The sequence below is a fragment of the Pecten maximus genome, chromosome 3, assembly GCF_902652985.1.
Source record: "Pecten maximus chromosome 3, xPecMax1.1, whole genome shotgun sequence".
Lineage (NCBI taxonomy): Eukaryota > Metazoa > Mollusca > Bivalvia > Pectinida > Pectinidae > Pecten > Pecten maximus.
This window is the reverse complement of record NC_047017.1, coordinates 25,145,618-25,172,737: the sequence shown is the minus strand read 5'-3', so window position 1 is coordinate 25,172,737 and position 27,120 is coordinate 25,145,618. Positions and strand designations below refer to the sequence as shown.

Genomic DNA, 27,120 nt, shown 5'->3' with positions numbered 1-27,120 from the left:
TTTCTATAAATGTCGAAATAGCTTTGTATGTCAACAAACGATGCTGTTTCAGCATCAGGATTAAAAGTAGATTTTGAAAGTTCCAGGACATATAGCGGCTAATGACATTATGTACTAGCTAACATAATTTCCTGACATTGTATATCGTACATAATGTTTAATTAAATTATCCTATCGAATAACGCTGTCGTCGATCTTAGCTGAGTTGATAATGATCACTGTTTTTTGAAGTTCATCAAATTTGTTCCAAGACCATTTCAACTCATCATCACGTGGTGTTGACAAAAGCAAGATAACAAACCTTAAAGCCAACACGATAGCTACAGACGTAATACAAGTGGTATCTAATTTGACAAAAAGTAGCTTGTATCTCAGCTAATACTACGACTTATAATATCTTCTTACGGACGAACCAAAGTTTCAATCAAGGGAAATTAATAGACAAATGCATTTGTGATTAAATTATGTTGTCTGAATTAATTAATGAACAAAAAGCAAACAGGCGTTTTCTAAATACTTACATGTACTGTCGTAATGAGTTTTTTTAATTTAGAAAAAATATTAGATTATATGTAAACACAATGGGATGCTTCTAGTTCATGATAGTTTCCATATATTTTTAATACATTTGTGTAGACACAACTTGGCAAGTTACAAATATAAATGAGCAACGCTTGCATACTTGTGCTGTATATACGAAAATAATTAAATGTAATAATTCGACATTACAGCACCCATTCGCATTAAACCACTCCAGCGTAAACAGCCGACTACGATATATACTGTAACAAGTTGACGACACGCCCATAATTAGAAAAGTCTCGAACTCCACGTGAACTATCCGGTACTATTAGCGAGTTCCTGGTGCGAACATTTGTAAACATGTGAATATGTTAATGAATATACAGGAAAGACGTTGACCGTAAATAATTGGCATTTCGATAAAAAAATAAATACAACTACAAATGCTGTATATAATGATGCAAGGTATCAAGCAGACAATCTCCTATAAAGAAATGTCAGTTTCACTTGGCATCACCAAAGCCAAAGGAATTAATTTCAATTAGAAACATACATCTCGAGTAAACGAATGAATTCATTTCATTGGCAAACACCGGATACCACGAAAAATGTCTAATTGTGTTTACTGAGGTGGGGAGAACTGAATGGATTCTCCGGAATCAAGCGCGTTAGACTAGGTATCAGCACACAGCATTGAACTCGGCAAATGTAAACATTTCTGAGATGGCAAACAGCTCTGGTTATTAGTATAAATCCGAATATATCTAGTGTAGCTAAATAAATAGAGTCTATTAGCCGACTGAATGAAGATTCCTAAAACATTCTAGTAAGAATAATAGGATGTCGACAGCTGGAGAACACTTAATATAAATTTTGACCTGCTGTCAATTCCTAAAGCTAAATGAAAACAGTCGTTTGTGTGTGAAATGGAAAGGAGTATATATCACAATCTATGAGGCGTTACGCGTGTTGGGGGCTCCGTCTTCGTAATTAAGCTATAAACTCGACCAATGTCTCAGAACGAACCCGGATAAACCTAAAGACGTTTTGACGATCTGCTATGATCTAGATACACACGCAAAGCACGCGTAGAACCGGGTTACTGTCGCTGGCGACCAGATGGGAATCATACGGCTCGGTAATGGCACGGACCAACATGTGCGGAGGGGCAGCCTTTGATCACACTTCTTAAAAACCCACACCAGGTAAGATATCATTAGCAAGTAGGTGTGAAATTAATTTTTAAGTGGCGATTTTTTATACCCATCACCAATATAGGGGCATATGCATTACGGCACATTTAGTAGCTTTGATCTTGTAGCTTACTTGTAGTTTTCATTAGGTCGTCCATACGAAGGTATGCAATACAATTGCTATATGCTTGCTATTTTAAGAGTGCATTTAAAAACTATCAGGAATAATGTTTCTGAATTATAAATAAAAAAAAAGATGATACGGTATAGATTTATTAACCGCAGAAAGAGAAACAAAACAAAGTGAAATAACAAAACAAATGTAACATTATCAACAAAGATAATGATAATTAACAAATAATACAACATGACACTCAGACTCTTTCTTGAATTGTCGCCATATGGTACCATTCTCCTTTTCTAAAGTAACGTTTCCTCTCACATTGTTTCGTTTACTGCTCAGGTATAAAATTACGTTCCATATTTCGTTTGAGTTCAAAGGAGACCGTCATAATTGTATTTTTACAGATGAAGAAATGGCAGACACTGAAATACTATCAGAGGGGTTATGGGAAATGTATCAACATTCCAGTATAAAGCTTCCAAATAAACATAATCTCTGAAATATTCTCGCGGAAGCTTATGATAAACATAGGGATGAAAACTTCGATACCTTACGTCACATTTTATGGAAATCAATTGCGACTAAAATATAAACGGAAATTTTAAAATGAATATCAATTAAATCGATTGCAGAGTATAACATGCTTTAATAGCTGATTTATTCAAAATATTTTCTTAGATGTCTAAAACGGATATATAGAAATTAAAAGTACCGGCAATAGCTGACTGAAATATTCGGAATGATACCTCATCGAGCTTCATCAAAAAAAATACCGCAACCAGAACAAAAATCCCTCGAATGAAATTATACTTTACGTAAAGGCAAATTGCTGTACCTGCAAAAAAGTCTTAATCCGTTTGTTCCATTTTACTAGCGTCCATAGTTTTGGTCACTGAATAAACGCGCTGACCACGAGCAGTCCACTACGTGACTTGTTTAGGCTGTGAAGACATCCGTTTTTCTACTCATTATTCCAGTAATATGGGAGCATGAACATGCAGCAGGTTTATTAATCATGGCAATGGCGATACATTCCAAACAGAAGTAGACCCTAAAAATGTATATTAAAATACAAAGATGATACGGCGCTGCTTCCAGTAAACACGTGTTGCTACAATCCATATAAAAAAGTTCAATTTTAATAAGGTGCTTGGTAGATGTATGTATTACAATGCGAATGAAATATGACGACGTGCGCGTCAGGTATGCATTTGTATGCAGTGAATTGGTAGTTACAAGTACACTGTTCCACATAAAAACGAAACCGAACACAGCAAGTATATCATCTGACACTCCATAAGTTACAAGTATCTAGATACATACTACAAGTATGAAAAATGCAAAAAGGTAAATCAATCAAATAAATTGTAAGTCAATGTTAAACTACATGTAGTGGGTGAACATGACAGGTGTTAAATATGACAGTCATACGGTAATCACATCAAAGTATGACACTATATGACACTCATAGGGTAATCACATCAAAATATTACACTACATGAGGTAAATACATGTACATAAAAATCAATAAGACACTTAATAGGTCTAAAGATGTAAATACAAACTTAATATGACACTACAAACACTGTATGTGATCCATGACTTTTAACACAAACAACAGTGATAGAACATTGAAGATTGCTATGATAAAAACCTTATCTTTGAACAGCTGATGCAGAGATAATTTGAAAATCTTCTCAGTGTGTTTATACAGATGATGTTTAAAACGAAAATCAATGGGCATTGACTTGAAAACGGGTTCTTGAATTCAGTTGTCAGTGAATCTATTCAAATTCATAGAGATGGTTTGGTTGTGTATTATTTAGCGTCCTGCCAACTGCTTTTGTCATTGAAGAACATCTCTGCTCCCTGTGTGCCAGAAGCATGTGTAAGATGTATATATATCCGTGTTTGTCTCATTGTGATAGCGCGAAACTGATGTCGACTTCTTAGTGCTATCTCACTGAAGCATACTGACAAAGACAACCAGCAGGACACCCCACCAGGTCACATTATACTGACAACGGACAAACCAGTCATGTCACACTTCCAGAAAAGCTGAGTGTTAAGGGAGGGTAGACACTACCATTTGTATAGACTCTGGTACATATATGTCTCGGCCAGGGCACAAAACCCAAAACCTACCTCACAGGGGCGAACGCTTAACTTATCGCCAAGTTTGAGACAGTTTTAAATGGGGACATTAAGGAGAAGAAAGTTGTCTAGAAAGAAGAGATAATATCCCGAATTTAGTCGCCTGTTACAATCATACGATGGGGACAGCAGGTACAATTCTTACACCCTACCTTCAGGACAGTAATCATAGAGAATCAAACTAGAACGCATCTATTCGAAAGTAATTGTTCCTTATAAAAAGTTTACTTTAAATGGAGGACACGGTGGTTTCCTGTTGAATGTTGATAAATATTTGCTATAAATGGAGGCTATATAACAGTGTCCCGTTAGGTATCAGTTATATTTCACTGTGGAAACATACAATGTACTTATCAGTAACAATCATTCGTCATTGTTTATAAACTGCTTAATGAAAGACATTGTCTTTGAAGAGTAATCAGGGTTTCTTTCTTCGTGACTAACTTCTTTTATAGATGACCATGACCTCCTTCCTAAGACACGATTCAGAAATATCATTTTTCAACTTCATTTACAAATGACCTCGATCTTCTTTACAACAAACCTTGACCTCTTTCTGTCATGTGTTACTTTAACCTTTTTCAACAGTGAATGTCATTCCTCTTCTCCATTCGATCACCTGATTGTCTTCTTCAATGGTGGCCATTATTGGCGATCTTCTTTGTCTGTAACAGCTATCTTTTCATTTCATCAATAAACTTTCCCACCTTAAGTGGTAATATGACCTCCTTCTTCATCAGTAACCCTTTCATCTAACACCACGGATCAGCATCCGCTGAGCATTCCTCTATAATGAATGAACTCAACAAAGGTGACATCGACCTTTTTATAAGTAGCCTTAACATTCTATGTCATAAGTCATGTCATTCGGTATAGTCATTGTAACCATGACCTTGCTACGGCCATTTCATAAATGACTGACCTAGAGTGCAGGTCACTGACAGTAACTGTAGTCGTGTTTCGTGCAGTATTTTAAGACGTATCTTCTGTAAGTTTATATTGGCAACCATGAATTGATAATGTAGGCCAAGGGAAGTACAGATGTATCGATATCGCCGCTTCTGTTTCCCTCCCATACATAAACACTCGGCATGTTCGTTTCCACACCTGGCCAAACAGAGGCGTAAGCCCCCGCTGTGGTCAAGTTTCGCCCTCGACATCTGTGCTGTGTAAAAGTTCATACATGTTGTTAGGGCGTTTAGTGTTGCAGCAGTTTTGTAACACGCTGTTTAATTAGAAAACATTAGTCAAGTTGCTTTCACTTAGCCATGTAAGCTCGAGGTTGTCAGAAAACGGACAAAACACAGAAAGGTCAATGTCTTTCCTTGGTGTTATTTACAAATTGTTCCGACAGTTTTCGGTATCACTTGCTATGTTACAAATACATGTACCACATGTGATATATGATAAAACTAACCAGACATATATCGAATGATATTTAAATGACTCAATTACGATGATACACCTGCATTGTATATTGATATTTTCATTTCACTTATTCCTGTGTTTTCTTATCTTAAATTTGTTGAAATTTCAATCTCTTTGTTAACGCGATTATAACTGTTAAAATTCACTAGGATAAAACGATAGAAAACGTGATATTCTCCCGAGAGTTTCCTGAGGGCAGAATCAACGGTATTAGTCTCTTTAAAACATCAGTAAATAAAACGGAACAAATTTGAAGCTAGCACTGAATAAAACCAGGAATGGAATTATTACAGTGTACAAAGTGTATGTGTTTAACAGAATTGTATGAAATCACTCTCATCTAATATGGACAACTACGTGTGTTACCCAAGGGAGAATTTCAACGAACTGATAACTATATCAAATTATAAAAAGCATTTGTCTAATCCAACAGTTCATATTTTATACATTAATGTATACATCGTATTTGCATTATCGCATAAATGTTACAATGGGCTCATCGGTCAGTATGTTCTTACAAATGTCAAAAGACATTTGCTATTCCAGTAAATTGCGTTACCGCTAAACGTAATTGTCGTCTTTGTTCCTAAAATGATTTCAGAGCGTTCTTAATGACGCAAGGCTAACCACAGGCACGTGCCTAATTATTAATTAGGACATCGATTCGTCATCAACCTCTCAAGTATTACAGGGGAGGACTTGGCCGCTCTGGAATTCGTTCTGTCAAAGCAATTCCTATTCAAGACAGTTGGCAATATCTTGCATCATAGTCATACCGCCATTATCATGTCGATGTTACTATACAATATGTGACAATTTACAGAAAGTGACATTTGGAAATAAACATCAGATATGCGGAAGCCAACACTGTCTGATACAGACACTACTGTGCTCTACGTCACCCCAAGACATCTCGGGACCCTTAGAGAAATCCATGCCTGGCGACTCGTGCCCGCGGAGGATGGTGCGCGGTAATTTACGTGACGCGCACGCGTACATCGGCACTTCCTGCCAATTATGCACGATATTTGTGTGCAAAGTCAGTGATTTATAAAACGTCATTGGGTGCGTAACGGCCTGTCGGCCTGGTATATCAGCCATTAGACAGGACATTTCTGACCCGCTTTAGGCGAAATTAGCGCCACCATCTGCAACGGAAGGAAGAATTGTCCAGATTTCACACACAACTTGAGATTAATGACCAAACAAAGGTTTCCATGGCGCTAACGTGTCATTAAGTCGTTTACTGCGAAGGAAAATCAACAGAGGAAGTGTAATAAAAAGTCTCTTCTTATGTATTCATCTTTTTTCGATACAGTTTGTGTACAACGAAAAGGAGTAATCTGTCTTGCCATATTCCACCATGTACTGATGTATGCTAATTTTGTACGTACATGTTTGATAAATAATTGTACTGTATAATGATATTTCCCCTTAATTGTTTCTCGTAATCAAATATAACTATTGACATACAGAAATGTCAATTTACTTAGCGTATTTACGGATACCTGGGTTGTTACTAGTTAAATACTCGGTAGTCGAGACACTACCTAATTACGCTAAACCCAGTCTCCAGCCATTAACCGACACTCGGCGACAACATGGATCAGCTCACACGCACCAGATGTTGTATATTCTATATCAAATGACTTCTAGGATGTCGTCTGCCAATAAATCGAGATAATCGATACTAGGATTATCTCATTCTTTTCTCCGTCCATTCCTTACACAATCGTTCATGATTTCTTAGTTTTATTTTACATTAGATATCTTTCTCAGATTTTTTTTTTTTTTTTTTTTAAATCCACCTGTGCATTCGTTCTATATCTTTGGATTTTTAAACATAGTTAATCTTTTGGGGAAAAAAACTCACAATTCATACAGGTTATATTTTGTGCTAGTGTTTGGTGTAATGAATGATGTGATCATTGACGTGGTATATAGATACTGTATACTTACTTTCTAAATACATTTTCTTGGATTTGTTTTATTGGAAGTCGGTGCTGGTCAGGACTTGGCCTGCTCTGGAGATCACATCGCTGAACGGAATAACCTCACAAATTTAGGCTGATATATTTTTCAAATCAGAATTTTTAAGATAACAAATTCCATTTGAGATGTTTTGGCATGTGGCTTACAAGTATCTCTATCTGTACTGTCTGCTAGCTAGACTTACACTGTTGGTAGTCCCAATGTTTACCTTGTAACCCCCCCCCCCCCCCGCCCCCTCCCCCTCCTCCAGTCCTCCTCTAAATTGATACTGACAGTACTGTTCATGTATCTATCGATCAGATAAAAGGTGAACATATATTCATATGTATTTTATTTTTAGTCATCTCAAAAGATAAGACACTGTCAGAGACCTTTAAGACAGTTGTTACAGAATAAATCATTAACATTAGAGTAGAGTTTTTAAAAGATGGTTCTGGCTAGGATTCTGTTTGATATCTGTTACCGATGAGAATGTTGACTACGTCCTAAATGTAACATCGCCTATTTATTACGGTACAGCAAACCTTTCATGTGGTGATATATAGATGGTACAATTCTATGTGTTTACGAAATCCAACACGACAGTTCAGTGAAGTTCAGTTATGTCGTTAACATATTTCTGTCAAAAATATATGTCAAAGAAAACAAACATGATCTGTGTAGGCTCCTTGAGTACAAAATATAATTTTTGCTGAGGTATGTTAACCGCTGTTTGACGTGCAAGTCTTTTTTCATACATACAGATAACACAGATAGGTTTACACTCCGGAAGTGATCAGGCGGGAGCGACTATTAATAAAGATAACTCCGGAAGTGAGGGAGCAATTATTAATTGAGATACAATTGGAAGCAATTACTAGTCGGATATGACGACCAGTCACGATCTATGACACATATTGATATGTATAATGCTAATTCCTGTTTGGTTTGATTGCATCCAGCATTGGCCAGTGTTCAGTTGTCAAGTACAGCTCGGCTCCGGACGGACGGCTGATGGACGCTTCCCATATGCTAATGAGAATGCTAAATGTATGTGTTATTGTTGGGTGAGCAGTAATTATATATAATCAAAGGAAGGTTTCCAGATATGTCCGGCTAAGAACATACAAAAGTACGAAACCAAGTCCTGTTATCTTTTAATCTACGTACTCAAAATTACGAGCTATATGTCGAAAGCCTGATCAGCTTGACGAATAGTAAAATATGGTCAATTTTCGAAACCGTATTCAAAATTTAAAAAATATATATATCTACACACATTAATTAATGCAATCATATAGATTAATATCTGAGCATCTAGCAACAAACTACATGCTTAGGAATTGTATTGTATGGAACCGTTTGGATTATTTCTGTTAAAGCTAATGCAGCGTTTCATAAGAAACCTTAGTCATAAAGAGAGGATTGGCCATACTTTCGGCGTGTACATGCATATTGGCCACTTCTTCGAGACCTAAATAAGACCACGTTTTCATTTGCTATCAACTAAGATATACAATGTATGCAAATTGCCAGCAGACATGTAGTATCGACACCTATTGATTGTTGACAATGTGAGCCCACATCATAAAGTACTGACACACGAAATAAATATACATACGGGAGTACCTGTATGCATCAATGACCGCGCGAACGAAGCAGACCCAGAATGCTCGGCGCCGGATATGAGATTTTCTTTGACCACGGTGGAGTGTACTTTTGGCGTGGAATCGTCAGATTTGGCCGCTAAAGTAGTTGTAGACAGTAAAGGTATTCCAAATATGCTAAAAGAAAACAATTTAGCAGTTAGCCCAAACATATCACACTTCGTTCACTGGTAGATAGTACCAAACCCATGTTACAGAGGCTGGAAGGGGTCAGTTTCTGACCCCGTGTCTGTATCTAATCACTAGTTTGTTATCCTGTATACAGACACTGGCATGTGTTATGATGAGTCTGTATATATACAGGGTAGTACCCCGTATATGTCTTGTAATCAACTCGACGTGCTGTTGACTGCATGTTCTATTTGATGTATGACGCCTGCTGGAATATATTCGCGTACAAATGTATTGACGTCCGGGTAAATTTAACTATGCATAGTAATGTACATCAAATACACTTTATACAAAAATACATATACTAGTAGTATTTGACTACCAACACCATTACTTTACATACACGTTCTATTCCATTTTGTCAAAATATGATAGTGAAACTAGTGTTTTTGTTAGCTGTGTTCTATTGAGTGAAAGCCATACAAAACATTAATTAACCGATCATTAATCAACCAAACACTAATTAACCAAATATTTATTAACCAAACATTACTGAGTAGGAAGACGCTTATCTTTCCGGGACATTTTATATTTGCCGCAGTTTTATCGATTTTGAGTTCAAATTGTATCCGTTTGTATGTAGACATTCTCTGTATATTTAAGAATGCTACAAAACATACCAAAATGCTCTTACTTACAAAACAACATCAATGCACGCTGCAGTTGATTCTCACATGAAAAAGAATCAAGTTCAGCGTATCTTTGATTAATTCACGATAAGATAAAATAATTATGTGAAAAACAGAAAAGGGAGGAGAGACTCAAGAGACAGAAGACGATGTAGCGTTTCCGAACCTAGATTTGACCTAGCCAGTAATGTATGTACAGTTGTCGAGATAGGAACCTTAGCTGATAATGTGATACAGACAGTGATAATCTACCATGACCGGCCTAATTTTGTTTTATAAACAACGATAAGATAATCTTAAGACTAACCAGAATCCATCTAAAGAAAAAAACATGCATGTAGGTACCTGTCGATGGTCGGTTCTAGGCTCGTAGGGATTCAACGCGAAACGGAGTGGGACGAAGCCCTCCGATGGTGAAATAGTTAAGATAGGTGAAGATACTCTCTACTAAAAAACTTTCCTCCAATTTGAAGATTATTTATTTCATGACTCGGTTAAAAACCACATTTTCTTGAGTAACGTTTTATTACATTAACACTAGCATTAACACATGTTACCACGTATGCACAGAAATGATAAGCATTTACGAAATATACATGTACATACATTTTCTCGGGATTCACTCGACAAATGTTCAAATGGATTCCTCGTGGATATTACATACTATACGCATGCGCACTGGATCTCAAGTGACTCGCTCATCACGCGCTGATGTGCACCATACAAGGATTTATTATATTGTCACGCGTTTAAATTATTGTTTCACTGTGATAGTGAGGAATGTAATACCGGAAACTGACATGCTATGGCATGGCAATACCTCACTGCCTGTTTCAGGGTTAGAATGATAAAAAAAATATCGTGTGCTAATTGATTCTCAAATGTCAGCGGAGACAATCGGAGATTATTCAATGACAATATGTCATCGCCTCGCAGCTCGCGCAAAACTTCCTTTAGCCCCCAAGAACGTATAAATAACAGAAATTCTATCTAAAAACAACAGGAAAACGTAAAAGACAAATGCGATTTTACAAATTGCACCTGCAGAATTTATCTTCCAGACCTCCGCGTCTTTATGTTTTTAAAAAGATATCCAATTCTGAATGGTGGCATGCGCGAGTCACACGTACACCCTGGGGAAACGTTTACACAGAGAATGCTATCGTCACACAGATGGTAAGATACACATCTATCGGTATCATCAAACCAAGGTCTCGACTTATTATGATATTACAACCCTAACATAACACGTTTGTTCTCTCGGTTTACGTATCTTTTAAGGATCAGTGAACTTTTCGGTCGCCTGAAAAGTTCATTTCATGTGGGTGTTTTTGGTTGGCATATCCGCGGGGTACGCCGGTTCATTTGTTACCGTTAATGAGTCTAATTAACCCTCGGTCGAGTACTTCTCTTGCTGTGCTAATTGGCGAAATCTTTTGAACGTAATCCGTTTCTAGCATTTCGACTCGGCCAAGCACAGGTAATGGCGATTGGCTGTGGCAATGTCGTAATGAGGTGTATTCACGATAAATTCAATTGCGACAGTACTCGCCGGTCTGACGTGACAGTCAGCAGATCGCGCGGACGTGAGCTGGCTACACCGACATTCTCACGGAGCTGAATGCGCCTGCTTAATGGAGATACATATCTTTAACATAAGTTTGGGAAATACTCGACTGTGACTTAGTAACACGAGAAGTAAGTTGTAAAAGTATTACAATTTTATTATCAGGCATAATGATACTGATAGGAAGGTATGTATGTTGTGATTTCTTTGATAACTTCGTGATTTTCTCTTAAAGTGGTAATATAACCCATAAATAATCAAAAAATAAAATAAAAATAAAAAATAAAATAAATAAACGAATAAAAAGATATGGAAAACGGAAGTAGCGACTAAAAGCTGCAATTAAGTAGTACATTTTTGTATTTTGATAACGACCGAGTGGAATAAGCAGATTCGTCATCTTTAATACATGATAGAACGATGTGTATCGTCTTCAATAATCAACATACATAATAATTGTGTAAAACAAAAAACACCGGATAATACTTTAACGTATTGATAGAAAAACTACTTCGTTGATATTTTGTTTGGGTTTGATTTCAAAACAGATAACAAATATTATATATCAGACAAAAAAAGCGCGCCTTGATCAATATCACATTTGTTTGTGTGTTTTATTAAAAAAAAGGTTTCAATGCACCAGATGGATACATGTCATACATGTGAATTAGACACAAAATCATTTAAACGTTGGATATGCAAGACAAATTCAATAAATACTATTGTTTGTATAATTAAGGTATATTTTCCTTAATGACATATGTAACTAGACGCTCAGCCTCCGTCTGACTTAGGTACAGCGATTTAACACTGTATTAATTATGTTCCCTAGATCACACGCTTCGTCGTATCGAAGGCAGTAAGCTCGCCGGATCAGTCAGTATAAGGTTTAGTGCGTTTCGGAGGCAGAGTGTACTAGTTAGCGGGCCCGTGTGTGATACTTATACGTCCCTCCTCCCGCGGGGGGACCATACCATTCTCGTGTCAGAATCAGGCTCTGTAGTGTCAGAGAATTTCTTTAAAGTGTGGTATATATTCTTTATCCAGGATTAATACTCAAGAAAAAAAACGTGCTCGGATTTATACATCTTACAAAGGAATCAGATGGGCGTGTCGCAGTAAGTACAAACTGATCAGGAGGGGGCGGGGTTCGGAGGGGACTGGGGACATTGCTTGGTACTGAGTGAGTACGGGAATTATTTACTTGAAAGACTTACTAACTTTGATCCACTTATACATATACCTATACATTTGTATCAGTTTATGGTTCATTAATGATGTCGTCATTCCGTCGTATTTACCTATAGATATAAGATTGAGGAGACTGGGTCGTTTGTGTCATTTACCGACGGCTAATGAAGTACACTTGATTGTAAATTGCTGTATTATACTGTACGTGCAATCTGATCTAGTTGATTTCACATATATAATTCAGCCAACGCCAGCAATACTATCGAGAGTATACGTACAATTGGCGCTGTTGGTGTCTTGTGACATCTTTTAAAAGAAAAACTCTCCAAACTTGTGGACAAGAAAGGACAGCGGTCTGTATCTGTAGTTTTAATTCTATTTTTTCTCCGTCATTGATTATTTGAGGTAACTTGGCTAAAAAGAATCAGACGATTTCTAAATATTGCAACTTAAGTATATTACGGTGGATTATGAATGGATGGACGAATGTAACAGTTTGTTCCGGCTGTATTCGACTTATCAGCTTTAATCAAATATGTCTTCCATAATATCAAAAAAAGTAAGATATTTCTAGTCCATGTTAAGGATGGTTGCGCGTTTAAATGAGCACTTTCCCGAATGTACGAGTTTACGTTTCTCCGTACTTTATTCTAATAATTATGAATAAATCACTTATTTTTACGTTTAATTTCATTCGTTATTTTATTCCAATAATGGTTATGTATATGAATGTATTTTTTTCTTTTTTTTTTACGTGTAATTAAATAAATAAAAAGGATCGTCTGTTTACATCAGTGAAAATGTATATATTCATTAAAAATGTCCATCTACATATATGTATATATCAGGGCGCGATACACAAGTACGTTGTAATTACGTCGAAGCAATATTATTTAGTTATTATACATATTTGTGTATACATGTTCATAAGCACGTGCAGCGTCAGAGCCCGCACAACGACCTACATAACCGTGACCTAGGTTTGTAACATCAGCTGCCCAGTATCTAATTAGTAGTATAAACACTTGCATATTCACACCTTTCCAATAAACACTAACTAATGAGGGGGTGTATTGAGGTCATTACGCCGCTTATATTACAATGAACGCCGTGACCAGTATGTTCATCACGGAGCATGAACCAATTAACAGGAAGCGGATAGGGTACAGATTGTTGTGGTGTATGTATTTTGTGAAGACCTCGTTCAGTCTTTATGTCGCAGCGAATGCTGTGAACACAACACGCCGTTGAAGACTTAACAATTGTCCTGTTTGATTTGTTGATTCAATCTTGGGCAGCAATCATAAAAACAGAAATAGGCGTACTGAATCCATTTCATTTCAAAATTGAGTTGACAGATGACCGAAAAAGTAATTTTCTTGACTGCTCAAGTGTTATATTTCTATATATGTTTCTTGAAAATGCAATCTGAATTTTTAGGTTTTCGTAACAGAAAAAAAATAACCACGGGACGTTCTCTATGTGTGGCGTGGCCACTGAAATCCTGAGAATTCTAATGAGAAAGGGAAGTGGAAATATGGCAAGGGCATACTGTGGTGTTAAAAGTGCTAACATTATAATTTGAGCCTTGTCTCCAAGGCTGGTGTGTCAGGTAGTTATGATGTAATGTGTCCGTAAGGTTTTTAGTTGGAGAATATGACGTGTATGTCTGGTGAGTTGCATTACAGTTTAAATGTCGCTATAAATACATTCCTATGACGACGTTTACTGTACTTTGACATCAATACGTCACAATGTTTACACGTCAGTCCGGGATTTATCCGTGAGAATATCGGCCCCGGACATATGTCCCACAACAGTGTCTTTATCCATCGCTATACCACCAAAGTAGCACGTTGTCTGTTTATGTCCAGATTAGATTTATTATATAATATTTATATTTCGCTTAAGTTAAAATAAACGTATCTTTAAGGCCTCAAAACAGCTGGCTCAAGTGGCATTTTATTACCACATTGAAATGACATTCTAAATTACTCTGGACAGATAAATTGCACTGTGCTATGGTAAATAAAACTATATACTTTACCACTTCCCCGTCCTGTTCATCTTGCACTAGACAAAATATGAAAGTATACCTTTCAATAGAGACAATTGAAAATTAAGTAGATGTTCCGGCAGGGTAAGCGTCTTCTGAATCACGACGATAATCCGAAGGTTTCTGATGTTTTATCAACCGTTTAAAATTCTTATATGCATGGGCCGACTAACATCAGAACTCCTGCATAGATAAAAAGGGGGAAATCATCTATTCAATACCGTCAAGTGGATAGAAAACACACATATATCTAAATGTCGATCATCTTCAGACATGCCTGATCATAAAAATATATATGTCAATATGCATAAACTGGTCAATTCACTCATTGTATAATCTAGCTTCAAGTTTCCAAACATTTCTCAGCCATATTTGTAATGTGTCACGGGATTAAAAGTCTTACCGGAAACTATTGTCAGCACGAGAAATTACCCCGTGTCACACAGCGTATGTCGATCTCCCGAACTCATCTGATTTCATATCAAACAAAGAAATGGTGTTTTTCCTTGTCAAATCGCACGGTCTTCATCAGCATGAAGTTTCCGTCACCAGTCGACATGACAGGAATTGAGATATTGGGAACAATTCCTCGGAATATCAAGAGATGGAAAATTTACTATACGGAAATTAAAATATTCCCGCCTATCATATAACTTGTTGTGGAGCTGTCCCAGAGACGCGTTTATGCTTTGATATAAACCAGTCTTCTTTTGTGACGTATAGTGCATGGCAATTAGATGGGAGAAGAATGTGATAAGCTATTTAATGAATGACGTCGACCATTGCGATACAGAAACTTCCTTTACCACCGATTTAGGCACGGTTATAGAACAATTCCAACTAAACGTAGATTTACATACTGAAAGAGAGTATTTATTTTAAATATTCATGCAGATATGAAGACATATCGATTACATGCCCATTTGAAAAATCAACGGCAAAATGCATAGAAAGCCAAACAGAACCCGCTCTCCAAAGTATTGGAGACGACACTATACTAACTGAAACTGACTACCACTTAAATAGGGAATAGGGGTGTGGAATCCACTTCAATGTATTTCATCCTCGTGTACATACGCTAGGGTATATCAAGATATCCTTGGATATTGGTGCTACTCTGTGTTAAAGTGTTAACGTTACATTTTGTTCCTTTGTGCTAACGCTGATGATACGTGTTGTCCCGTGACATCGATATCAATGTGCTATAGACGATAACATTAACGGCTTATCATGATATCCATAACTCAAGACTTCTTCAAAAGATTGAATATTGTTTAACATTCACCCGCTACGTTTTTAAAATAAAAATAAGCGTCAAAACGAATATAAAACTTGACACCGATTCCCTATGTTAATGAAACTCTAGTTTGAAAACTATGGTACATTGAAAGAAAGCGTTAAAACTGATACTTCTAAGGAGTTTTATTTCCGCTGATGAACATAAAAAGCCTTTAAACACTACAAATAAAGCATAACACAAGCACGTGCACGAGGTATGTCTGCCCTGTTCGTGTTGCACGTAAACACTGACTCGCTCTCAATAACATGTATTTCAAACGAACTATAAAATCGGCGTTATATTTCAAAACCACGTTTCTATATTTACACTTGCAAAGTTTTGTCACTATATAACAATACCAGACCGATTTGTTTACCATTCTTGCATGGAAACATTGACATTTGAACTTGCGTATGAAAATATGACAGGGTACGGGAACTACTTTCGCCAAGACCATGGCTTTACAATTTAAGTTACAAATGGTTATTTTTTTAATTTGAAAATTTATAAAAAATAACATGTTGAACAATATTGAATATGATAATCTATCAAAATGTTTTTGTTATTTATGTTAATATCATATAAAAAACAGAACTATTTTTTTACCGCGGACACAAATAAATTATCAATTTGTTGTGAAGCGTCACCATTGGCTGTTCTAATAATTGACTCCTCCCACTGTGTCCGACTTTTATATGATTTTTTTTACTTACAAAGAAAAAATATTGTAATCACAAAGACTTATAGAAACAACATCCGTTAGTGTAAATATAGGGATTGGATTTCACTTTTATGTTAACCATGCTTTTATGGAGCAATTCCTCTAAGAATATATTCCAAATGGGGCGCTAGCGCGCCCCATAGAATATATTCTTAGAGGAATTGCTCCATAAAAGCATGGTTAACATAAAAGTGAAATCCAATCCCTATGTAGACGTCTACTCCATATCTCCCCGTCAGCGCCATGGGACGTGCGGGAATTCATGACTGGGGGTGTCGACTGGTTACTTCAATAGAATCCTGTATGGAGATAGGGTGTTCAAACACCTATACGAGTAACTTTATCTAGTTGTTTTGAAGTAAGGGAGAGAGGGTCAAGAAAACAGGTGAATAGGCTTGTGAGGTTACGCCGTTGAATTATTGGTGAAACACAATGGCAAACTAAAATCAATTATCTAGATATTTAAGTATTTATATATATGATATGCATATAATTAGGCAGTAAAACGTTTTCTTTATTTGAATTTTGTGATTTACTATTTTTGACACAGAAAAGCCCTGTCCATTTGCATGCATCGTGAACCGGAAAGACGACACCATGAGCATGCATATTTTAATTATATAATGCTGACATACATGGACCTGTAACAAAACTTATCTAAGCTTCTGAACTGGGTCACATTTATTCTCACAGTTATGTACAGACCTATGATATCGGATCTTCTGTAAAAACAAAGCTGTTTAAAGATAGTAGCAACATATTTGATTAACGTCATTAAAATCAATTCGATTACCGATCACCATGCGAAGGGCCATCTGCTTTGGTCAATAATACACCAGCCCAACTCTTCTAGTTCGCCAAAACAGACCCCACCAATTCTTAGATACTCGTGTTCCTTCGTGACGACGTGACCGCTTCACCTCCCACCGGAAAACACTACGCTGGCAGCCAGAAAAGGTCGAGCACATTACGCACTATTAATGCGCCTCTTAGGGAACATCAACGGCATGTTTGTGTATTCTTCGTATAGAGTTCGCGTGCATTTTTATCTACACATATCCGGATGATTTATTGATAAGGTAAATAAAAAGTCCGTCAGGGGAAACTTTATCCGGATTGCAGATATACATAACAAAACAAAGGTGCGCAAAAATGATTCATTTCTTCTCATCCCCAAACAGCCATATCATACGCTGTCTACCGTTTGCGATTAGGCTGATATCGCATTGATACGGAAAACCATGTGTATGATCTAAATATTATCATGATGTTTAAAATGAGTCATGTTTTAATTTCCTAACCAAGATCACAGAACTAGTGTTCCATATTCCATGTCTTTCATCTGATACGATATTCTACAAACCTGTTTAGGACATCCCACACACGGAAAGAGCGATAAAAGAAACAAGTTAAAAACGGTAACTCAGAACTAAATCAATTTTGAAACGAAATGCACGATATGAAGGTAATTAGAGGTCACATCCTCGGTGTCAGTTTCAGTTCCGGTGTAATGATTTTTGCTTTCTGAGCAGCGCCCTTGTGGTGCCTTTATCGCAGAACTTCTGACGCTGCCAGTCATATTAAATTCGAGCGAAAATCACAATGGAAGGAAATGCTTTAATAACCCGTATTATCAAGTGGAAATCCGAATAATCGCAGGATTTCTCCGCTAACGTAGGTCTACTCACTACAAAATCAGATAAAAGCAGAAAAAACTATCTCGTTTACTATTTCACAATTCTCCATTTCCCGCATTGGGCCGCAATTACAGTCATTAGAACTGGGGCGTCATCATTACCCCCCATATCATATCTAAATTTTATTGTGTCTTCCAACAAATCAAGGCGCCACCTGAATTTATTTTTTACCAGAAACATACGTCACTCGATTCATGTCCTTTTTGATTGGCAGCTATAAGACACGACATATTTAACACTGTGTCGTTTGATATGAATGAGTCTTTTAGCATAAAGTACATCGCATGTTCAATGTGTCCCTCCCGCTGAGTCATGTCATTATCATGCACTCCTGCAACTGTTCCCGACACTGGTAAAACATGTGGAGCGATATTAGAAATCCGTTTAATCTTTAATCCAAAGACATGCTACACTACAACACGAAATATCAGGAAACACAATACTAATCAGCAAAGAAATTAATATTGTTAAATCAGAGTTTTGGCAGTGAAATATTTCATTGCTGTCGATACCGATCATATAAACAGGAAATATTCAGGAAAAAGTTATCTCGAGTTGATGAAAGACTGAAAATGATAGGAAGGAGCTTTTGTTTTTTTATTGACGTAGCGACATGGGTTCCTTTACACATACGGTGGCTTATCTTTATATCCCCAATTTACTCGCTGGCACGCGACCTCTTAATCAGATTTATGTGCACAGACATCTTCAACACTCATGGTGATTATGGTTAAACTTTCACAACTTTTTACATAAAAACACTCTAAAGTAATTACTTACAAGCACAGATGTTATCTCTCAAACCGACTCTTCACTTTTTCTTGCCAGAAAGTCTTTTCTTTCCCTCAAGCGTTGGGCAAATGGGGAGAGAATTTACTCTTTGTCAGAAGCCCTACAATAACTATCACAGAATTAACCCATCCCGTGTAGAAACAGGTGACTGCTGTAAAAACTCCCATTCCTCTTCACTAACCCTTGACACGCGTTGGTGTATCGAGGCAGTAGCACACCAATACACAGGCGCATTAATATTGGACGATTGTTATCAGCCACGGCGTTTGTGAACAGTCGCGTATATGTTTCTGTCCGAGTTATTTATTTACCAGACTGTCACATTTGTAACTATGTACGTATGTAGTCTGATAAATGTCAATTATACTTACGATTACAACACTTTTGTACTATTTTATGACTGTAAAATCCATAAAAACGGCGATAAAAGTCAACTCCATGACCATTAAATCCAAATTGGTCTGTTTGGTATTCTCTATTAGTTTATACATTGTGTATACCTTAATGTATACAATATGATTGGAACAAATGAGGCTATAATTTACATTTTAAGAAACATGAACGAACAACAGTATGTATGGTGCAATTTTCTATATGAATCAACCATGAAGCCGATGTAGAATTTTGGAATTGTGATTCACGCTAGGCAATGTTCCAAGATACAATGGTCGTGTCTTTATATGCAAAGGAATCCTAACCCCTTATTTGATCATAATCCACGCCATGTTTGATGGTCGTTGTAGACATTACCTTATACAGACCGAGACAGTGAGTCAGGACAACTGCTAAAAGGACGGGCTTAGCGCAACTCGTAAACTCGCTAATATCAGAATCAGTGAGAGTATCAGAGAATACGTTTGAATAGCTGTGCCACTTAGTCTGCACAGCAGAAGGAGACGGGAATGATTAACTGTTGTACCGGAAATAACGTCGCCTACTTAACAGCGAGATAAAGCGAGACCTCCATAGCGTATGTGGTGTCGTTTGGGCTAATGCCCGTGTTCTAGTAACAGTACAATCACTCACCGGAAGTACAAGTCCAGCTTACCGGAAGTAACCGTCCGACTCTACTTTTGAAATAACATTGATCTCTTGGTAATTAATAATTGCACAATGCATGATTGTTCGTAATTGCAGTTAATTTGTTTCTTGAAGTAGTATGTCTATCACAAACCAAATATGCTTTATTATCACTGTGAAACAAATATTTATTTCGTATGCGAAAACTTGAAATCCTGATTATCATTAAGCATGTTGTTGCCACGTGGTTCATCCAGAAAGCACGCGTATTTGCTCTCGGTTCTGTAGTTGAAAAGAGACTTGTGGATGTATATTTGAAGCTTTAAGATAAACAAAACGCGCTTTGAATGTCATGGTTTAGATATATATATCTATCCCCGTTAAGCTGATTCAGCGTATTTTCGTGTAGCTACGCCTATCGTTTAGGTAGAATTAGCTATTACTGATAATCTGAACTCTCCAATGATGCTGTAGTTGTGCTTCGGTGTTTGAACGGTCGGTATGGTGGTCCCGCGTGCGTTGCAGAGTGGTTAGTTTTTATTACTTGAAAACTGGTAAAGAAACCGTGATGAATAAATGGGTTTCTGTCAAAAACAGGAATTTCGGCAACATCAAATGTCAAATAATCATTAAATTTAGAACTGGATACCAAACAGGTGAAATGTTGAAGACTTTGTCTGGATTTCGTTTTACGGTGTAATCAGTGACAGATAGATATCTAGGGGAATACATCTCACTGGTGTTAGTTATGTTCAGTTCCTGTAAAATATCAGCTGTATCAACCGGGGTCTTTTCCTACTACGCATGCAATTAATATACTCTAAAAAATATATCGTAAAAGTTGTTTACTTCTAATCAACCTCCCGGTCGGGGAACGAGAAGATTGCGAGGCGATTAATGTGGTGCCCCTGTAAATCGGGGGATTTGTTACATGTTTTGGTATGTACGGTAATCTCCAATTTGGGAAACGAAAAAAAAAGACTGAAATAAATTTGCTCTTCCCAATGAATCCTTTCAGATACAGTATATAATTTTGTCATTCTGTTTTAAACATTTGTAAATACCCTTTACTTACCTTATACAGTACATTGCGAATGATGTGGGTTTATATAGACTCTGGCAGAGATAAACCAAAGTTGATACTACGCTGGTCAACCCTTTTCGCATAAACCAAGAGAACGGGGATATGTAAACACCAGCAACCAGGGTAATATAAAGATTTAGATTAACGAAACACTAACAAGAGAAAGCAAAGCAGGAATAAAAAACATGTGATAGAACAGAACAGATGATTATCCCTCGTGTAGACAAGATGATTATCCCACGTGATGACAAGATGATTATCCCACGTGTTGACAAGATGATTATACCACGTGTTGACAAGATGGTATTCCTTGTGATGACAAGATGATTATCCCATGTGAAGACAAGATGCTTGTCCCATGTGATGACAAGATGTTTGTCCGACGTGATGACAAGATGATTATCCCACATGATGACAACATGATTATCCCAGTTGCTGGCAAGATGATTATCCCACGTTATGACAAGATGATTATCCCACGTGATGACAAGATGATTATCCCATGTGCCGACAAGATGATTATCCCGCGTGATGACAAGATGATTATCTCACGTGGTGACAAGATGATTATCCCACGTGATTTCAAGATGAGTTCCCCACGTGATGACAAGATGGTTATACCACGTGATGACAAGATGGTCTTCCTTGTGATGACAAGATGATTATCCCACGTGATTACAAGATGATTATCCCACGTGATGACAAGATGATTATCCCACGTGATGACAATATGATTATCCCACGTGATGACAAGATGATTATCCCATGTGAAGACAAGATGCTTGTCCCATGTGATGACAAGATGATTATCCCACGTGATGACAAGATGATTATTCCACGTGATGACAAGATGATTATCCCACGTGATGACAAGATGATTATCCCACGTGATGACAATATGATTATCCCACGTGATGACAAGATGATTATCCCACGTGTTGACAAGATGATTATCCCACGTGATGACAAGATGATTATCCCACGTGATGACAATATGATTATCCCACGTGATGACAAGATGATTATCCCACGTGTTGACAAGATGATTATCCCACGTGATGACAAGATGATTATCCCACGTGATGACAATATTATTATTCCACGTGTTGACAAGATGATTATCCCATGTCATGACAAGGTGATTATATGATCATGACTTTGGTAGCCCTATTTCTGCAGGGACTCGCTTCAATTCGCCTCCTACGATCAAAAATTAGGGGGCATTTTTTTTGTAAAACTCCAATCAAGTGAGTCAAAAACTACGAACGTGAAAAACGTATTTAGAAATGGACTACAAACTGTAAAGTGTAACCGTGTTTACCTAGAACATGGGGAAAGCATAGTGTTGTGGAGATCGAATACCCTAGAGGAATCTGTCATTCAAAAATCTATTTTTATAGATAACAAAATAAATAAATAAATAAATAAATAAAATTCAAACTGGAATCTTCCGATTCTTAGTATGTGAAATGTTGGATTTAGAAGCAGTAGACATAAGGGTCTCCGTTTTGTACTATAGTGAGATCCTAGTAACCTCAGTAGTTTAGAGAAGCATGCCCTCACTAATAAGTAATAACAACTTGATATATTTATCCAAAATCATATGTAAATGTAGAAATACAATATCAGCGATAAATAGATATATGTTATGCATATGAAACATATTATAACTATTATAACTATAATACACATCCCCTGATTATTTTCCCGCACCACTGACAATCATGGAGGGTCACATGGTATCTTGTACATGGTCTACGCCACACCTTACAAATAGGAATCGCCACCTGAATCAAGTGATTACAAGAAAAATATATAAAAACCTCACATCAGATTTAATGATATCAGAATATAAGTCTATGATTACCATCATAGGGTTACAGACATATGCTTAACAGAGATAGCAGTTGAGCTCTGTAGCCAAGTAAGAGATATGTCTATTTAATACTCCTGTTAATATTTCGGTTACTGAAGTGAAGTGCTCGTTACGGGACTATATCATGTGATCCCGTTGCCCTTTCCTTGCCGTGACTTGACAGTAACGATATATCATAGGCCATTGATTTCGGGAAATAGTGTGGATTTTTTAAACTGTCTGACAAAGTGACGGATTCTAATGTAGTGTCGGAATGGCACGCATTGTATTACTTCTAAGTGTGTAAAATAATGACGCATTCATTTTGTAGCAGCATGCTGAGGCAACTGGGTGTATGATCTTAGAACTCAATGAGATATGGTGTTATTAGGGTGGTTGGGTGGCTCAGTGCTCAATTCATTCAGCAAATCGACAGGGATTCCATGCCTGTCGTCCGAGATAAATAGGTATGGGGTCATCTGTCTGACCTCGCCATCTCCGGTGTCCAAGGGTATCAACTGACAGCGTGTGTCCAGACGTACCACCAACATCGAGTATATACGTCTGCAAACTTGTTACATAACAGGTATTGTGAAATAGGACGCAATACACTTACATAATGAAATTTAGGCTCGTGACACCTAGATAAGAAGTTCCGGAACAGTCTCATAGCGAGTAACCCTCATTTTATGTATAAAGTTAAACTTCTATAATATATTGCTTGATTCTTGGCGGTATCCTGAGAGCGCCTCTCACACAGTAACAAATAGGGAGGGGAAATAGCCATTGTGAGGAAAACCCTTTGCTCAGGCCTGTTTGCAACACAACAAGATAGTAATGCCCGCAGAATTTATTCATGTAATATCCTGGATATTGAGACACAGAGAGATCATATTCTCAATATCGACAATTCTATGAATATCTGTTCCTGCGTATAATTCAAGACTCGGATTATTCGCTCTCTCTGAATAAGCGCATTGACAACGACGGTATCACGGGGGAGGGGTAATTAATCATACTGTTGCATGACTATCTACTTCGTAACTCTCCAGATTAATTAGGCAATATCGTCCCCGACTATAGTTACTTCAATTACTTCTCCCCAGAGACGCCTCTGCGACAGACCGACAGAGGGCAGCACTCTCGAGCCACGATATCCGTGTTCAAGGTCCCGGATGGTCCCTGATCCCCCTAACCCCGCGACACTTATATTAATGAACGTATTATATATTTATAATGAAATAGCTTGGTACACTTGAATGATTATCCCTCAACCCCGTTACGAGATAGCAGATATAAATCGTTTACTGTCTGCCTTAGGTTTCACGAAAACATCTTCATATGAGTTCTATAATAGACGATTTTCATCATTTTAACATCGTATCACTCTTATCATCACCTATATCAACATTATATATACATGTTAGATAGTCTCAACCAAAACCTAAAACGTTTAGTAGGCGTAACTCGTGAAGAACGACAAACCTCTTCAGAGACGTATTTACGAAATGGGCCAAAATACTTAGAAAAATAATTTCAAACATCTTCCTCTCAGAATAAACGACTTCTTAAGTAGATATAGTGTTGTCGACAGTTGGTTTGTACGTGACCAGATATACTCCACTAAGGTTGTTAGTGACACAGCGAGAGTTTGAGTTTATGACCGTAGTGCGGTTTCCGTCAGTGCACACTGCAATCTCGGGTAAGCCCAGGTGTCTTAGCGCAGTCCAATGTGGGCAAGATACAAGTTTGAATTTGGCTTACACGATAAGTTGTTAAAGTTGGATCATGTTTGCTAACTGCACTGTGTGGATCCTTAAATGATGACGGATGGATGAACGCTTCTTTGTCAAAAAAGTTGGGATCTACGAAAAAATGTAAGTTTACACACGTGTTTATAAATCTTAGGAATTGGCGTTCTGCGCATGCTTTGTTCATAATCAAGAAAACAGATCTATCAAGATTCCAGTCTCCAACAAATCAGATAATTACAGAATTTCTGGTAAACAAAATCGGAATTGCCTTCATAATCACTCACAGTTTGTAACAAATATTTAAACAGCATGATAGGTTTCATTATAAAACTGCTTTACATTTAATTGCTGTGCCTTTGACAGCGACACAGCTTATTGAAAGTTCGTTCAGGAATGCTTTGAGCAGACAACTTCATCAGCAATATATTGCAATTAGTTTTCAATTCGTCCTGTGGTACGCTACTTAATATCAACGCGTTTCAAAAAAAAAAAAAAATACATAATTATACATGCGACAAACGTTTTAGACACTATGGAATCTGTCTCTTAAATATTACGTATTACATTTGGAGAAGATCTAGACAAGCGTCTTTGGCTAAATATATCAACACGGTTTGCTCATTTCGATATGGAATCTGTTGCTTGATTTCGTTTGCAGTTGTCTCGACAAACATTTGTAGGGTTTGAATATAAACACACTCTTATATAACTATAGGCCTGGTACCTTCGGGAACTTCTGTAAATGTTTGTACGACTCGTGATGGATTCGCGGTCAATGACGAGAAACCGATAATTTGAGACCTCTGAGGGTACGTGTTTACGTAGGGCTTCCGAAGGAGGACAATGTGGAGCCTGAGGACTACCAAAGTGTCCACGGTCGATACTGGAGTTTAGCCTTGTTCCAATATATAATATTTTTCGTCAACTAGAGCCATACCTCGTTAACGAGTCAATGTATTGTGGTCGGGATATCATGTCACTGGCAATTTGGTTGCTAACGTCCCTAAGTACATAGGTTACGTTCCTAATGAAGTCAATATATCTGTTTCTTACAATGACTGGTGTTGTTTCTCCTTCAGCTAAACCGACCTAACGGCGGCGCGCCAATCGGAGTGAAAAACGGGCAGCCGTCTACAATAACGAACGCATACTTTCTATTGACTTGTAAATAATTAGATTCTTCATATTGACCTGCTTTCGATAAAATTATTTCATAAAACCTAAGGTCAAGTTTTGTTGTAAAGCTATCTGCCACCGTTTGAATCATGGAGATAAGAGGAGGTGGTAAACCGATAGAGCAGAACATGATAGCTAACACTAAAATAGGTTTAAACTGTAACACCAATTCAATGTCCATAAGTTTTACAATCTATAGGATAATAGTATATACGTACAGAAACACAAGGACAACGACAATCACTCCATTATACACGTTACCAATTTTTTCTTATTATCTTCTAGGATAATATCAATTTAAACGTAATAATTAGCATAATACAATCATGATGCTCCATTTTAAAATAAACACACTTCGATACAAAAACCTTGCAAGTGATACAATTAACTAGGCATTTATAAACATGGCTTTGTTCGGAAACCTCTGCTAGTAGCGCTGTAATTTAAGAGACCCGATTCGCCTGTTCATGAGTAAAAAACGGTTCTTACCGTGGTTTGGTTAACAAACAAATGCAACTTAAAATGCAGACACGAGGACCTCATGTTTTAACATATTCCAAAGAATCCGAACTAGTCGAGACGTTCTGAATGGTGCAAACATTTTCATAATTGTTTTTGAAGTGAGGGAAATTTCAACAAGTACGCTTGTACTACTGGGCCTCACAGATATCATCCGAGATCCTTTGCTGGTGAAATAACCAAGAAAGGTAGAAGGATAAGATGCTCGATCATTTGTTTACGTAGTCCTCGGGATTCCGGAAAATTTAAGATTGTATCCGGACTTTATAGAAGCGAGATTTTTTAAGATATTTATATTTAAAACAAGGTCTAGATATTCAACATGTATCAAGTATGTACCATGTATATATAAAGTGTGTAGGAGATATAATATATGACATAATAATAAAGTATATATGTGATTAAAGTGAAATTGAGTGTGTGCAATATATATAAAACAGAAGTGATGAGTGAAAGACAACAGATTGAGAATATTTTTGTATTATGGACTGTAGCTGGAGCTGCCTGTCTCCAGACAGTCCATTGTATGGTGTATAAATGTCTAGGCAAA

General features: G+C 37.1%; 2 protein-coding genes across 5 annotated transcripts in view; both read left to right on the top strand.

The window, feature by feature from the left end:
* The first annotated feature begins 1,612 nt into the window (after positions 1 to 1,612).
* Positions 1,613 to 27,120, top strand: part of LOC117323683 — a 44,185-nt gene continuing 18,677 nt past the window's right edge. The window contains exons 1-2 of one of the 4 annotated variants that reach the window (XM_033879056.1): positions 11,427 to 11,557; positions 12,474 to 12,544. The gene's annotated coding sequence lies outside the window, so the exon portion shown is untranslated. Of the gene's footprint in view, positions 1,728 to 11,426; positions 11,558 to 12,473; positions 12,545 to 24,761; positions 24,999 to 27,120 lie in introns of those variants that run through there. The other 3 variants (XM_033879058.1, XM_033879059.1, XM_033879057.1) reach the window with 3 other exon arrangements.
* LOC117322673 (coiled-coil domain-containing protein 15-like) lies at positions 21,949 to 22,416 on the top strand. The gene has a single exon (XM_033877610.1). It carries the CDS (start codon positions 21,949 to 21,951, stop codon positions 22,414 to 22,416), a length of 468 nt encoding a protein of 155 aa, XP_033733501.1.

Excerpts from the sequence above, each read along its gene's own strand:
- LOC117322673 (XM_033877610.1), top strand. The coding sequence starts at position 21,949 with ATGATTATCCCACGTGATGACAAGATGATTATCCCACGTGATGACAAT.